Consider the following 15,607-nt stretch of genomic DNA (forward strand, 5'->3'; position numbering starts at 1 on the left):
TTCTGTAAAAGCACATAATAACAGCTAATATAAAGCACACACAAAAAACAAAGACAGCAAGGAAAGAAACAACAGAAGCACTGATGCAGTCTTTCAGTAAAATAAGTGATTCTCTCACTATACTTAGTGCTGATCAGCCTCACCTTGAGTATTCTAAGCAGTTCTGGTGTCCACAATACAAAAAAAGTTTACCAAGGTCCTTCGAAGTCTGCAGAGGAGGGCAACAAAGCTGCTGACAGAGCTGAAGGCACGTCCTGTGACAACAAGCTGAGGACATTAAGCTGTCCAGTTTGGAGAAGAGGATGAGGGGCAGTCTCACTGCTCCCTGCAACTCTCTGAGGAGGGAAAGCAGAGGAAAGTAGGGGGCTCTGTGCCTGGGAATCAACGGCAGGATGGGAACAGCAAAGAGCTGCAAGAAGAGGCTCAGACTGGATATTTGGAAACATTTCTTTACTGTGAGGGTGGTCAGACACTGCCACAGGCTTCCAAAGTGTGGTGGCTAATGCCTCATGCCTGTCAGTGTTCAAGAGGCATTTGAATATTGACCTCATTAATATGCTTGAATGTGTGGTTATCCCTGAAGGGGTCAGGCAGTTGGATCAGATGATCTTTGTAAGGTCCCTTCTAAATAAACTGTGCTATACTATTCACGACTAAGAGCTAAAAACTTCAGGACTTACAGAAATATCATTCCTGAGAACACACTTATGCCCAAGACAGAAAAGACCAAAATGAAATGGATTTGAAAAAGTTTTATGTCAGAAGTTGACAAGGATGCATACAACAGCCTTCCCAGAGATATGACTTTGGCAAGGCCAACAGATGACTACTTCTTGTCCATTCATATATTACTGCTCTTTCCTCAAAGAAATCCCAGCACTCTACTTATCAAGAAAAAAAGAAAGCACCAGCTCATCCAACACCACACATAACAGCACAACTATTCACAACCTTGGCAAAACAGTCTAGTGTAATCTATTCCCTCTAATTGATAAATACATCCCTGTCCCACGAAACAGCTATGAGTGTACCACCAGACACTCCGTGTACCAGTTGCTCTTATGTTACGTCTATCTGGACAACAAGAAGTTTGCTAATCAATATCTGCAATTCTGAGATACTGTAGCTCAGGAGTCCTGAAGGGTCAGGAATGAAAGGATTTAATACATTTTAGTGAGGAATGATGCACTGGCTTGATGCTTCTATGAAAGATTCTTGGAAGAAAAAAAATAGTCCATCACACTTCAGCAAATGTAAATGTTTAAACTGTGAACTTAGTCTTTAGCTGTCTTCAAACCTGTTACCATATGCCTTTCCTTTTTGAGTGTACTTAACATTAAAATATCATGCTTACACTCCTTAAATAACCCATCTGCTGTTCCCTTATTCTCCTACTTCAAAAGCTTGTCAGCTGTTATCCAATGCAGTTCCGAATTTTCAGTATAAATTTATTAATTAATATTCAATATTTATTTTGCTTTGCTACACTAATTTCAGGCACAATACTTATCTTTAACCGCACCAACACTTAAAGACTGACAGAGAACCGCAAAAAGCTAGGACACAGAAAACAGTATCATAAATATGTCACCTAGCTCTGTCTCTACTGAAAACCTGCTTTTGACTAACCATGAGGTAGGACAGACAGAAGTGTTATTTCAAGATTTCATACTACTGAAAAAAAAAAAAGCACTAAGATTTAGGCTCCTCATAACAAGGATAAAAAGACAAGAAAGTGTCATGGAAAGGAGGTCACAAATAAGGCTCCTCAACATAGACCAGTGCATGAGATATAAAAGCTCATTATGGAAAAGTGCTCACTTATAAAAAGCCAGAAACCTTGTAGCAACTGAAGGATTGGATTTACTTCCAAAATGCTCTCTTCCCAAGAAATATAGGCATTGTTTATTTAATCAATGCCCACAGTATTCTTCAAATACTGAACATGAAACAGTTCTGGGAATACCAGCTCTAAAAGGTCAAAAACTGACAGATAACATATTTATTAAGTGATCACAACAGGAAAGGGCTTTAAAATATCCATTTCTCAGTATGACTCACAGTGTGTTCTATTACTTCCTTACAATGTGTAACATTTCACAAATACAGAGTATTAATAAGCTTCTGAAAATTTAGATTCTTTTCACCAAAAAGATCAAAATAGAAAGAACATACAGCTGTAAGGAGGGCAGAGGAACACTCAGTGAAACAACGCAAGTATACCATGCAGAGGTATCTGGATAAGAATAACAGTAAAAGAAGAAACACAAAACCAGCCTTATGTTTTACTTCAGTGTTCTTGAAGTACAGTGACTCATTACACTGTAAATCTATGAAAGTATAATTGTGCATAAAACTGTGATAATGGATATTGACTAAATACAGAGAACACCAAGAAAAGCCTTGCACTTTGCAGAGATTCAGACATAACTGAAAGACAAAAGGCAAAACATGATGATATTTGAAATTTTTACAAAAGCCAATGAAAATCAATGGAAAATAATCAAAAGTTTAACTAAAAATGAGCAAGCCTCAGATGTACACAAGAGGATCACTTCTCAGTCTGCTAGGAAGCACTATGAGATTGTATCTTATCCAGAAGTTGCAGTCTAAGATAATAGACTCAAGAATAAACTAAGCATTTATGTTTTATATACACACACATACATATTGACAACTATATCAACAGCACCACGTATTGTGTGCAAGAACAGATTGCAAACTTGAGGTTGTGATGATAAATCCTTACAAAAATAATCCAGTTACACAAAGAAGTCAATCCAAATTTATCTTATTGACCAGATGGGGCTGGCTGCTGTCAACATCAATTGCAGAGAGCACATAAAGAATCTCAGTCATTACCTTGACTTCTTAGGAACCAGAATCAACCTGACAGCACTAAAGAGAAGATGCTAAAAGACTGCCTAGAAATGTACATTGAATTCTTCAGCAATTGTTGTATATTTAATGGACATGCCTATTAGAAAGATACTGCTCTCTAGTGCACCAGTAGGTTTTTAGGTAGTACACTGTTTTACCACTGTGTTTGTACCATACAAGATTAACGATTTAGAACCGTTAGGAACCCATATCATTCACATACATACTTATATTAACAGAAAGATCAGACAACTCAGGCAACAGGCTTAGCCACAAAATGTAGTTATAAAAAGTACAGAGATGACATTAACCATACTTGTAAAGCCCATAAATGTGTTTTGAATGATCCTTCATTTTCTTACTAAAACAGAGAGAACTGTAATTTTAGAAATATTTCTTCTAGATCATTAACAATTCTGAGAGAAATAGCAGTTGGTTCTTTGCAATTTGTATTGTCACTAAGTATCAGAAGATGAACCAAAAACAGGTAGATGACGACAGACCACAGTGCTTTGATCATGTTTGTTTTTAACAACGGTAGGATATAAAATTGGGTAGCTGATACTTCAGTTGCCTCTCAAACCAGGATTTACTGGCAGAGATCCCTCAGAGTACAGACAGGTCTAGGAGAAGAATAGCTAGATAGTTCTGAAATCCTGAAATGTGTGGAAGCACCTAACAAGAACACAGTCAATTTATACATGAATCGATGAAGAAGAAAATGTGAAACAGCAGAAGGCTACAAAATGCAGTTACATAGAACTGGGGGAGAACCACAGAATTTCTGAGGAGAGCTGATATAGACTGAGGTCCTGGTCAAATTTATGAAGAAAGAGGCAGCAATACCTCTTACACACAACAAAAAGGGGGCATTCAACATCAAGGAACAGGATGTTTGCTATTGTATTACAAGTTAGAGGGAAACAATATTGGGGGAAAAATAAGTAAAAAATAGCCCAATTTAAATCTATCCTCTTTCAAAATTAATGATATAAGAATATATTAAAAAAATATAGGGAAAGCATACAACTTAAACATAACATTTACTCACATAAAATTTTCTGGATATTCACTCAAGGCCATATCAATGATATTCAAAGCATCATGATAGTGTTTCTGGGCTGACAGCAAAAGTGCAAGGAGATGAAGAGAGTTGGCATCATCTCCTTGTAGCTGCAGAGCCTGGCGAACATAACCCAAAGCTTCTGGTATCTGATTAAAATCAACAAAAAGCAGAAAAAGAAAGCACAACTATTAGAAATATTGCTTAATACTTAATTACTTGCACCTGATCTTTTTATACTGTTCACCAAGATATCATGTAGAATTCTATAGGCACACCTTTAGAACACTACTCAGAAGTTTAAAAGTAAACCCAATGCTCAAAAATGAATTGTAAAAATTAAACAATATATCTGTTTATATATCTGATCTTTTATAGCATTAAAAGACTTTTCAGTTATAGTCTTAAATGCGTTTTGTAATTTTGTTCACAAACCTTTTACAAGTATTCAGAAAAGACATGCATCTTAGCAGATACCGCAGACTTAAGCATTATCTAAGATTCTTAAAAGCTAGATTCAATTGTTTCATTGTCTTGATAATCTGTAAGCATAGTTTACACATAATAGACAGGACAAAATCTTGAATTTTTTTGCTCTCTGCCCAGCAATATAAAGGCTGAAAAAAAACCACAACTGAATGTCACATGTCTTCACATTTCTGTTCCTTGGGCTGGAAAAACTGTGTTAGAAGTCTGGAGAAGTACAAAAAACCCAAGGTGTTGAGAGAGAATACTTCCTTTTTTTTTTTTTTTTCCCCCCCAAAAAAGTAATATATATATACACACACACACACACATATGCATATATGCACAAAGAAAACCAGGATTTTATTGAAAAAAAAATCTTCACCTGTATCCATCAGCAGATATAAGTCTTAAAATCCAAGTGATAATGAGAGGCTGCACTTTCAAAAGAGAACTAACCTGTCTGGATATGGCAAGCTGCAGTGCCAAGTAAAACGCTGCCAGATGATCTGTTGGAGATAAACTGTGAGCCCTGAAAAAACAAAGAAACAAAACTGTAAATCTTTTCTCCTATTAATATAGGTTAGAGATACATACATATTGCGTGGATGTGCTTTCAAAGACAAGAATGATATAATCTACATGAGAATTACTCAAGCATTTACATTAACCCTGACCAGGATGGTTCTGAAGCACAGAACTTGAAGACCAAGAGTAGTGAAGTAGATCTGAGATTTATTTCTTTAAACTCCCAAAGTTTATGGACATTTTCAGCATACTAAGCCTCCCAGGAAGCTACCTACCTCTTTTTTTTTTTCTTTTTCTTTTTTTTTAATACTAAATTCGAAGAGTACTTTGCTATGTAGCAATGTAAAAGAAACCTATGCTGGATGGTTCATCATGTACCTATGTTTGAAGGTCAGATGAAGAAAGCTCTGCTGATGATTGTTTCATAAATAATTGCTGTACAAAAAAAAGCTTTTGTTGAGCTTTCCAATAACAGTGGTGTTTCTGTGCTTATTAATTCCTGAAGTATTGGTAATTACTGTAGTTGCAAGTAACATCAATTACCAAAAAAAAAAAAAAAAAAAGAAATAATATTTTCCCACATTTTTTGAAGTTTTCTTGTTTTATTTTGTTTTGTTTTTGTTTTGAGTGTTTAGGTCATAGAATCATAAAATTGCTCAAGTTGGAAAAGACCTCCAATATCATCAAGTCCAACCACTACAAACCATACTACCCTAACGTAGGTCAGATTTGACTTGTTCGTATTGACACAAATCCCACAGAAAAGAGTCTTGTAACACATTCCATTTTCAACTGTAATACAACCATTCCCCTACAAAATAAGGTATTTCTGTTTGAGCACAGGTACAGGTTTTTTGTTTTTCTTTTGGTAGGAGTCAGAGGACTTTAACATAGAGATAAAACTATTGATGACTGTACCCCAAAATGATGTGTAGTAAACACTGGGCAGCACAAATGGAACTACATTCCATTTATATTCAGTGCATTCTTATAATGTAGGTTCAGGTAGAACTAGCATGTCTAGTCATCATCTTCAGAATATCTAGTCAGTCTTCTCTGTAGGGAGAGAACAAAATCCTTTATAATATATTACAGTCACAAACCTTCTGCTTCTGAATTGTGCAATCCTGTCTTCTCAAGTCCAAAGAGATAACTCCATTATTTTAGCAACTGTGTCAACACATATCAATGTAGTTTAACTTATTAGGGGGCTGCTTCTTATTTTATTGAATGTTTTTTTTAAAGAACCAGCAGTGGCTGTTGCAATTTCTTTTTGTTTTCTTTTTTAATTCAAGAATCAATCAAGATGAAGTGACTCTGAAAAGGAGAGATTGCATCTTGAAGAGTACTAGTTCAGTCACCAAGCTTCAGCTAGTGACAGAATAAAGCTGTTACTATCTATCATAAATTTGGTGAGTTCTGTGAAACTTCAATTCACACCAACCACAGGAAAAGCACTGAAAGTCTTCCAAAAGAAGTCAGTGGAACAAACACCCCCTCATCAGTGCATAAAGATAGCAAAAAGAGCCTTCTCAAATGGCCAGTGAATTGATGGCCTTGAAAACTGGCACTAAGTTTCCAGAAGAAACCTGCATTTCTTCAGGAATAGGTCCTTTACATAAACAATTAAAGGCAAACAAACAAAACAAACAAACAAAAGTCAACACCACAAAAATGAAATAAACAAAACCAACACTTTCACAAATCAAAATACTGATCCCAGTACAATTGCATGTTCTGTAAACTGTGTAGGAAATGAATGGTGAACTCCAATTTCTATCTCCTGAAAAAAAAAATTATTTAAAGTAGTGTGAGAGAAAGTGGGCATGACTCTGCTAAGTGGAGCATAATTTATTCTGAGCAGTAGCAAAAGTTCAGTAACATCCTCTACCTAAATCTTCGACACAAGCAACTAGCAACACCATGATACACGCTGAAGTGTATTTCTAATATAGCAGATTTACTGGTCTCTCTATAAGCACAAGTGGGGAAATGTTAATATGCAAAACTACCATCTCTCAAAAACTACTTTGTCCCTTCTTACAGAAGATAACTTTAGGATATTTAAGATGCAGAAACTCCATTCTCTCCAAGAGCCAAACCTTTCTATTCAATGTCGCGTGTGGAATATAAGCTACTCATATTAGCAATATCCCTAGCAGCAACATCAGCAACTCACTAGAGTTTTCAAAACATACAGCTTGTGCATTACTGACACCTCCAAAAGATACTTTAATTAAAAGTCTGTGTAAGAAAGGCCAGTAGAAAGGATGAATATATAATTGAATGCCTCCTACTTGAATAATGTGCACTTAAATAATACTAAACAGTGATTCTGAGAGTTGTATGAACTGAAGAAAGTACAAAAAAAAAAAAAAAAACCCCAAAAACAGAAATATGCAAAGAAAGCAGGTGTTATTTATCCCCATATTCCTAAAACTTTCCTGCACATAAATTTCTTCTAATTAGAATATTTCAAAGATCCATTTCACTACAAAATGAAAATTACACTCAACCTAAATAGCTACAGAACATACACAGTGGTTAACCAAAGAGAACCTAGATATGTTTTTAGATTTCAGCTGGTACCACTTGGAAGTCTTAGAAACCAAAGAGTTAAGAAGGAATCGATAAGCTTTTTGTTCAGCTGTGAAGACTGGAATATAATAAGTGGTGTATTCACATGTTGCAGCACTTCTACTGGTTATATCATCACAATTGTTTCTTCTATAACTAGGCTATTCATCTGTTTATCATTTGTAGAGTTCAAACTGTTGATAATCAACTATTGTCATATCCATCAGCACTACTTCTGTGTAAGGCACTTCGAAGATGGGTGCATTTGCGATGTCATTACCTATGCTATTAAATCTCCACAAAAAAAACAGTTCTTTTCCCAGCTTACTACTCACTTCACCTCTCATCCACAGCAGCAGGTCCTCAATCATTCTGCCTCTACAGGCACAAATTTCAAAAACCTGCTATATAATCTAATCAGCAACTACCTATTCTAGAAACACTCACATTAAACCATGACTTAAAACTTTGCACCATATCATTTTTCCCTTCTAGATCAGAACAGAACCCTTTAAGCAAATATTTTATACTAGAGACCCATACAAGTGTCTTTAAAATGAAATAAAAGGAAATCCTTACGAATAAATTTAGAAATTTCTAGCAGAAAATGATGAAGTGAATGTTAAAAAAATATGTTCTGTACTCATGAAGACAAACTCCCAGAGGTGAAAACCTTATTCCATAGTCTTTTACAAGTCCCTCTCTAACATACAATAAAGCTCTTCTCTATACAAGCAGAATGAAATGAAAAGTTTAACACCCACTCACCTCTGAAATGCAAGAAGAGCCTTTCTCTGCAAGACCTCTTGCATCCCTCGCAAAGATGCTGAAAAGGATATATTTAATCAGTGATGTGCAAGATCAAGGGTTTACATTCCACACGCTTACCAAAGTAGTGATAATACATGGACTGCGTGGCTGCACGCAGAAGCTTAACATTAAGCTTAGCATTCTGCTAGGTATCCTTCCTAAAGCAACATGAGAATTTCCAGATGTGTTTATTCTTATCTTACCATCAGTAGCCTGCAGACTGTAAGTCAATCCTAGTGCCAAGTATCCTTTTGCTTTGAACTCAGATGTTTTGTCTCCAAGATCAACAACCGTTTTGGCAAACCTTTCTGCCTCTTCCAACTGAAAATGTTATAAAATATCCATGTAAGTCTAAAAGTAGCTGAAGCTTACATAATGTGAAGAATGCATAGCATGTTTATTATGCTCACCAAGAATGTTGCAATCTCAGTCATAATCACTGTAAGGACTATTTTCCTTTTCATTAAACCTAGTTTTCTTTCTAAATCCACAATAAAGAATGCAGATTTAAGAATGCTGAAGCATTCACTCTTACAGTTGAGAGAAATACTGGTACATAATGTCCAGATACTGTGTTTTCACCTCTTAAAAACTAAAATGGTATTTTTGCTCTATATATTCCATCCACAATTTTTGTACTTCATATTCAATGAGAGTTTTTACTCTACCTTTTTTTTTTAAGAAAATCAATTACAAAACCATGATTCCACAACTCTGCAAAATATATGTAGCCATGCAGATCCCTGCATGACACACAGTAATGTTAAATGTATTCAAACTCATAAATAAACACATAAATGATGAGGGCTTTAACTGCATACCCAGGCTACCATGCTATTCAATAGCCTTGACAGAAAAAAAAAGTTTGAATCTATGCCAGTAGATGTAAATGCTAAGTACAGCAAGCTCCATATGAAGTCAATCCATAGGAAAAAAATTAAACAACTAGGATCAATGTTAATTACTAAGACTGTACTTTTATCAGCCTGAACAAGTCACATAACAACTACTGTGCTATCTTCTCAGTTTCTGATTGTGACCTTCCTTTTTTCTTCTCATCCCTTCTGAAATATTGTTCTTAAAGTTACATGTGTATCTTGAAGTACCACATCTTCAATCACTGGAATGTTTTCATACAGATACACTAATTTCAAGGCTATCTAAAAGACAGGTAACACTTTTTAAAAAGACACTGCCCCTTCCAAGAATTCACAAATGCCAGCTATCTCCAAACAATATCTATCAACAGTCTATCAACAATATCTATCAACAGTAGAGCATCTAGAAAAATTATGAGATCTGTCCCATTCGCTTCTCAAGATAGTTATTTTCCTCTTGCACAGAAGAAAGAGAAGTCAGTTAAATTTTTAATCTCTATATGCCAACAACATTTCAATTTGTAATTCACTTTAGGTGTGTCTTAGATGAGTATCAAGATATGCTATGTGGGTAATCATAACCACTGCTGCCAAGTATTTTAAAGCCATACGAACAGGGATGCACATGTGCATACACTTATCTGCAATTTATTTTCAGTGATGATCTGGTGCATGTAATCACTCACAAAAGTATCTGCTACATCTCTAACCCAAGATTTTGTTGCACTTTAATGTCAGCTCTCGCTGAAAAAAACACAAACAGTGGCAAAGCTTACCCAGTGGAGAGATCCCATACAGAGCTTTGCAGCAAGGAGAGGAATAGTTGCATCATCTGGTTTCAAACGTATACATTCCTTCAAGACTTTAACAGCTCGAGCAGACTGTTAAAAACATTTTTCATTGAAATTACTAAAAGCATAACTATGTTTCACAGACATAAGATTCCTATTTCCATTATTGTCTTTATTTTTCCTGTTTGTGAAGGAACCAATACCAAACATTTTGCCGAAAATGTGTTACAACTCATGCAAGTGAAACACATGACTGTAATCACTGCTGTTTTTTTCCCATTTGAAATATGATTAAGCGTTCCAGGAGAAAAATTTGCTCAGAATGTAATTTCAATGGGTACACTGAAAAGTTTGCTAGGCCTGTGAGCTCACAGCATTTCAACAAGGCAAATGAAAGAGCCAGAATGCAAGCAGTCATATGAACAAGTTGTGTTTCAGTGCTCTTTGGGAGTTAAGGCAACACTTAAGAATAAATATGGTACAAGACTTTATAACAGACTGTCACTACTCCTATTTAATTTATTTTCCTCTATCCATTCACAGTTCAAAAGAGAATTCTAAGTGAACGGAGAATGGCAAGAATAATTAACCAAAAGGAACTGAAAATGCAAAATTGCATCTGATAACATAAGTTGTTAGGTTTAAGAATTAAAATAATGTATCCCATTTTACTTGCATAGGATTCACTGTCTAAAACACAGTTAAAAAGAAAAAGACACAGAAATTCACAAAGGAGAAAGAAAGTGCATCATGAATCAGCAGTCATCTGTACCTAGCCACAAATTTTGTTCATCAAAGCAGTACTTGAACAAAGATGTTTTTGGAAAATGTGTTCTGGTATAAATCATTACTGTGTTTGTTTAACTTAGCTTAAGCTTGATGTGAAGACTGCTCTGACCATCAGCTTTCAGTCCTCATGAATTAGAAAATATTGAAAGGATTGTTACATTCTTTCTATAGCACTAGGAATAAATTCACAAATACAGTCAGTTGGCTTATTTAAGGAATTATTTTCAACATTGCAGAGGAAAAATCATGAAAGTGCCAAATATTGCCATCAAAAGCCATTAAAAAAAATCATATCCAAAAGTTAAGACTTACTTTTCCTGCTGCCATCAAGGACAATGCAAATTGATACCAGAGATGGAATTCTTCAAACGCAAACTTCATGGCTCTTTCTAAACACTAGTTTTGAGGGGAACATTGTTCAGTAAGGGCATATTCTTTGATTATTAAGATATAGTAGTACAAAATTTCTTATAGATAAACACCTAAACCCCACATAATCACAAATTTGAATTATTTAAATAAGTGAAAACAGCTGATAGATTGCATATGGAAAAAGCAAACAAACTTGAACAAAAAATTTATTTCTGATATTAAAACATTCTTATCAGCACTGTCCTACTTAGTCTGAGAGAAAGAATGAGAGGTTTCAGACAGCTTACTCTTAAACGAAGGTATTAGGAGCAAAAGCTCCAAGGGGCAAGAGAAACACTAAATGAAAAGTAAAACAGTACATGGACACATATAGTGAATTGTGAACACTTATCTAGCAGTGGCACCATATGTACTTATTGGTCCTACTTAAAGGATGAGGGAAAGTTCACCTCGGAATATTATTTCTAAGAATTTTAACTTATCACACTAAATATTCTGCTGATTTTTTGATTTAATGACTGCCATAGGAAATTCATTATTACTATACTAGATTTAGTATATTACATTAGCATTATATGTTAACTTTGAAGGTTTCATATCTGCTACTATCAGGAAGAACTACTTCATTTTGCTACACTCAGTTTAACTAATCAGATCAGGTCAAAAGAGTTGAAAGGTTGAATATTTCTCTGGGTTAAACTGTTTTAGCAATGAACTTTCTAGTCTGCAAAGTCCAATCAGCAAAGCAACTTTTCTGCTCTGATAGTTATAATGTGTATATTAAATAGCAATACCATGAATTACTTTTTGCATTCAAACTCAGAAAGCACAGTCAGTTAAGTAGTGTATTGCTACATAACAAGAGCTGAAGCAAGGAATAGCACTGAGGAAGAAAAACAAAATATGTATATGTATGTATGTATAACTAATGTCAGCTATAATTTTTCCTACTATACAGTGTTGAGCATCAAGACTATTTCTAAACAGTATTCTTATTAAATGACAATACAGGGACAGAAGTTTCCTAAAACAAACCCTAAATGTTGCAAAAAGTTCATCGTAAGTATGTATGTGTATTAAGTTAAATATCTATTATGACAATGCATGTTTATTTCCCCACTGATCTTTTTTTCATCATTGGAAGTTAAAAGATAAGAGCAGAAACAATCTATCTAGAAATAATTATCTAATAAGTTGCATGTGGATTCATTTCCTATTACTCGGGATACTTGACAGAGATGTCCAGGTGAGGCACAGTCCACCACCTCCACACATGGAGCTGCTAAACCTGTCTCTATCTCTATTGATTAGTACAACCGTAGTCCTCATCTGAGTGCTTCCGAATGAAGAAGGATGAATTCAACCTTATGTTTTTCAAATGCTCTTTTTTTTTTCCGCTTAATTGGAAATTAATTGTCCATTTTGACTGACAAGATACAGAAGTTGTAGAATTTGACAATAACAAAATAATAAAACAAAGTATAAGAACAAAGAACACAAAGGTCTTCCATTGTAGAGAATTCTAGGACTGTGTTTCGGTGTACTAACTAATGAACTATGTACTGCTCTTTGCTGTCCAGCCTCCAGAACACTGCTATTATGAAACATTCTCATACGAGTGAGACATAACTCTGACAAAGTGAGAGCAGATAGTGACATGCTGGACAGGAGCTTCTCACTAACACCACTTGGCAACTCAGTCACGTACTTGTCTGACTACAGAAATAGTGTGACAGTTAGAAAAACAAATACTTTGACTGACTGTGTTTTACTGTGCTTAACATCCATTCTGGAAGCATTAGCATGACTTCATTTAGAAACAATCCTGCTGGATGATACCAAGAACAAGAAGGTATTTCATCACAAACACCTCAATACCCAAGGCCTCTATCTTTGGTTTTCTGAGTTTGCCTTAGAAATATATTTAACTCCCTATCGCCAACTGCTTTTCTTTTCTTTGGGGAGCTTGAGCAAAAGGAAGAGAGTGACAATGACAAGGAGGAAGTGAGGAAGGACTACATAAAATAGAGAATTTTGCCTCTCATTTGTCTGGTTTATGATGCTTCTGGACTGATCTTATAGCACTGAAGGACTTTCCAGTGAATGGAAATTAAAGAATCAGTTTAACTTAATATTTAGGTTGTGCTCATGTAGAAATAAGCTAGTCAACACTTACAAAATTTAAATAATGCTTAATTTGAATAATAATAATAATAGTAAACTATCTATGATAACTGAAGCAAAAAAAAAAATCAAATCAATGATTCTGGCCACTATGTAAACATATCAGATGAGAATTATTAACGCTTTGGAAGAAATGGCTGGAAAGCACCATGAACTATGAATACTAATTCTGAGTCTGATCACTTGGGGAAAAAAGATCTATTATTTCCTTAACAGTTTTGTCCCTCCCTTTTAAACTCCTGCATACTTCACAAAGGTAAGAAGTCAGTAGAAGACAGAGACCTATAAAAGATCCTTGCTTGATAACAAAATCAGAAATATCCACAACAGTTCTGGACATCAGAGAATCCACATAGGGGATGCTCTTTAAAAACCCACAGCTACAGGAAAATATCACAGATACAGTCCTTTAAGTCTAAAATAAATTGGGATTCATGAATTCCAGGATACCATCACTACTTTCTATACCTTTGTGTTAGGAAGAGTCTGCCTTGTTAGCAAGAATCTGCCATGCTAGTAAAATCCCAGAAAAAGGGAAGTATCATATACCAATATATGAAGGGGTTTTCCAGATGGCTCGAGCAAGCACTGCCTGAGAGCCTTTATTTCAACAGAAGTACAGTAGTACTGTCAAAGAAGAAAACATTTGAAACTAAAAGGTTGGTTACATACTTGACTATTCAGTATAAAATTTTACAGATTGCGTGGTCTTCATTATTTCACAAAACTAGTAGTACAGGGCAAGAGTTGTAAGCACTGTATACATATTACATTTACATAGGTGATTTATCCGGCAACACGAAAACCTTGTAAAAGGAGTGTTTCTGCACTAAGAAATCCCAAATTCAGAGGAATTGACTTCATGAAGAAGTCAATAAGAAATACATATCAAGTCATAGTACCATGGAAAACTGAAAGTTAAGGTAACATTCAAGATAATGGCAACCAATTTAAGTAGTTGAACATTTAGCATAACCCCTCTCCTGAAAGGCAGAAATGTAGCCTTATAAGTGATCACAAATCACCATATGGACAGGTAATGTTGAAAGCATTACTGAATTTTCTTTTTCACCATTACGATCTTCTCCTAAAAAGAACGTGCTTGAAGTTAGGGATTTGAAAGATGAGTATCTAAGAAAATTTCTGGTCTGAAAAATTTCTTCCCTGGTAGGACGTTGATAAGCTCCAACATGTCATATCCTAAGAAGCTTAATAAACAATCTGATGACAACCAGAGTTCCTGTGTTTAAAAAGAGATTTATGACAGCAGAAAGTTCTTTGATCTAGTTAAAAAAGCCATAAGGAATTGAAAGCCTGTTGTGTACAAACTCCATAAAGAAATACCATCTCCTCAACCATGAACATGACTCAGCATTAGAACAGTAGAATAACTTACTAGAATAATACAGATATGACAAATTTTTGCTCATTTAATGTTCTTACATTGCATTTTTTTCTATAAGTAATAAGCTACAACTTAAGCAGAAGATCACAAGATACTAGAACTGCTCAGTTTCTACAGTTAGATAGACTAATGGTGTTTTCTGACAGGAAGCTGCAACTGCTCCACGAGAACAATCACTATTAACTCACAGAGAATAAAGCTGGCAAAAAAATTACATTCCTGTTGCACAACTTAGCAGTGTTATGTTAACACTTCTGAATTTGCGTTTATTGTAATGCTTATGAAAGCTTCAGACTATGGGTCACAGGATCTAAGGGCAGTCAAGCTCCAACCACTCACTGAGCTGTAATGGCCCCTTAAAGTTTATGCTTTCTTTGTTCTTTTGATGACAAGACCTGGAACAAATTAGGTGTTCTAAACATTCCCTGACAAGTTCCTGCTGGAGCTGTTTGTTTCCAGAGTATCTGTATGCAAAATAAGAATTGCCACTTGGACCAGGTCTTCATAACATGACTATGTTCTATTGTAGGATCAGAGTCTCCATGAACTTTCATATTCCTTAGTTTCAGAAAAGACCTCCTATTGTACTAATGCACAATGTGCAACTGTAAAATGCTTTCAAGAGGAAGAATACTCAAATTCAGAACTTTATATCATAGTAGATGTCACTATCAACGTACATCAGAAAAAGAATTTTATGATTAAAACTTGCATTATTAAAAAAAAGTTTTATTTTTATCCTATTAAAATAATCCTTTATTAAAGTGAACAGATACAGTTTCTAAGCAAATCAATCCCTGAATATGCCTGCTTACCACACACACTTAAGTATTCCTTCTGGATACCACTAACTAATACTGGTCAG

At 35.1% G+C, this 15,607-nt stretch overlaps 1 protein-coding gene across 7 annotated transcripts in view; it reads right to left on the reverse strand.

The window, feature by feature from the left end:
- The window catches only part of TTC7B (tetratricopeptide repeat domain 7B), a 120,638-nt gene that overhangs the window by 51,791 nt on the left and 53,240 nt on the right, over window positions 1-15,607 (reverse strand). For all 7 annotated transcript variants that reach the window (NM_001006484.4, XM_040701037.2, XM_040701038.2 and 4 more), the window contains 6 exons: window positions 11,094-11,177; window positions 9,978-10,082; window positions 8,527-8,644; window positions 8,282-8,339; window positions 4,868-4,940; window positions 3,932-4,092 (listed from right to left, as the gene is read on the reverse strand). In NM_001006484.4, the coding sequence (NP_001006484.2) occupies window positions 3,932-4,092; window positions 4,868-4,940; window positions 8,282-8,339; window positions 8,527-8,644; window positions 9,978-10,082; window positions 11,094-11,177 (599 nt within the window). The remainder of the gene's footprint in view (window positions 1-3,931; window positions 4,093-4,867; window positions 4,941-8,281; window positions 8,340-8,526; window positions 8,645-9,977; window positions 10,083-11,093; window positions 11,178-15,607) is intronic.

This window comes from Gallus gallus, chromosome 5 (genome assembly GCF_016699485.2).
Source record: "Gallus gallus isolate bGalGal1 chromosome 5, bGalGal1.mat.broiler.GRCg7b, whole genome shotgun sequence".
Classification (NCBI taxonomy): domain Eukaryota; kingdom Metazoa; phylum Chordata; class Aves; order Galliformes; family Phasianidae; genus Gallus; species Gallus gallus.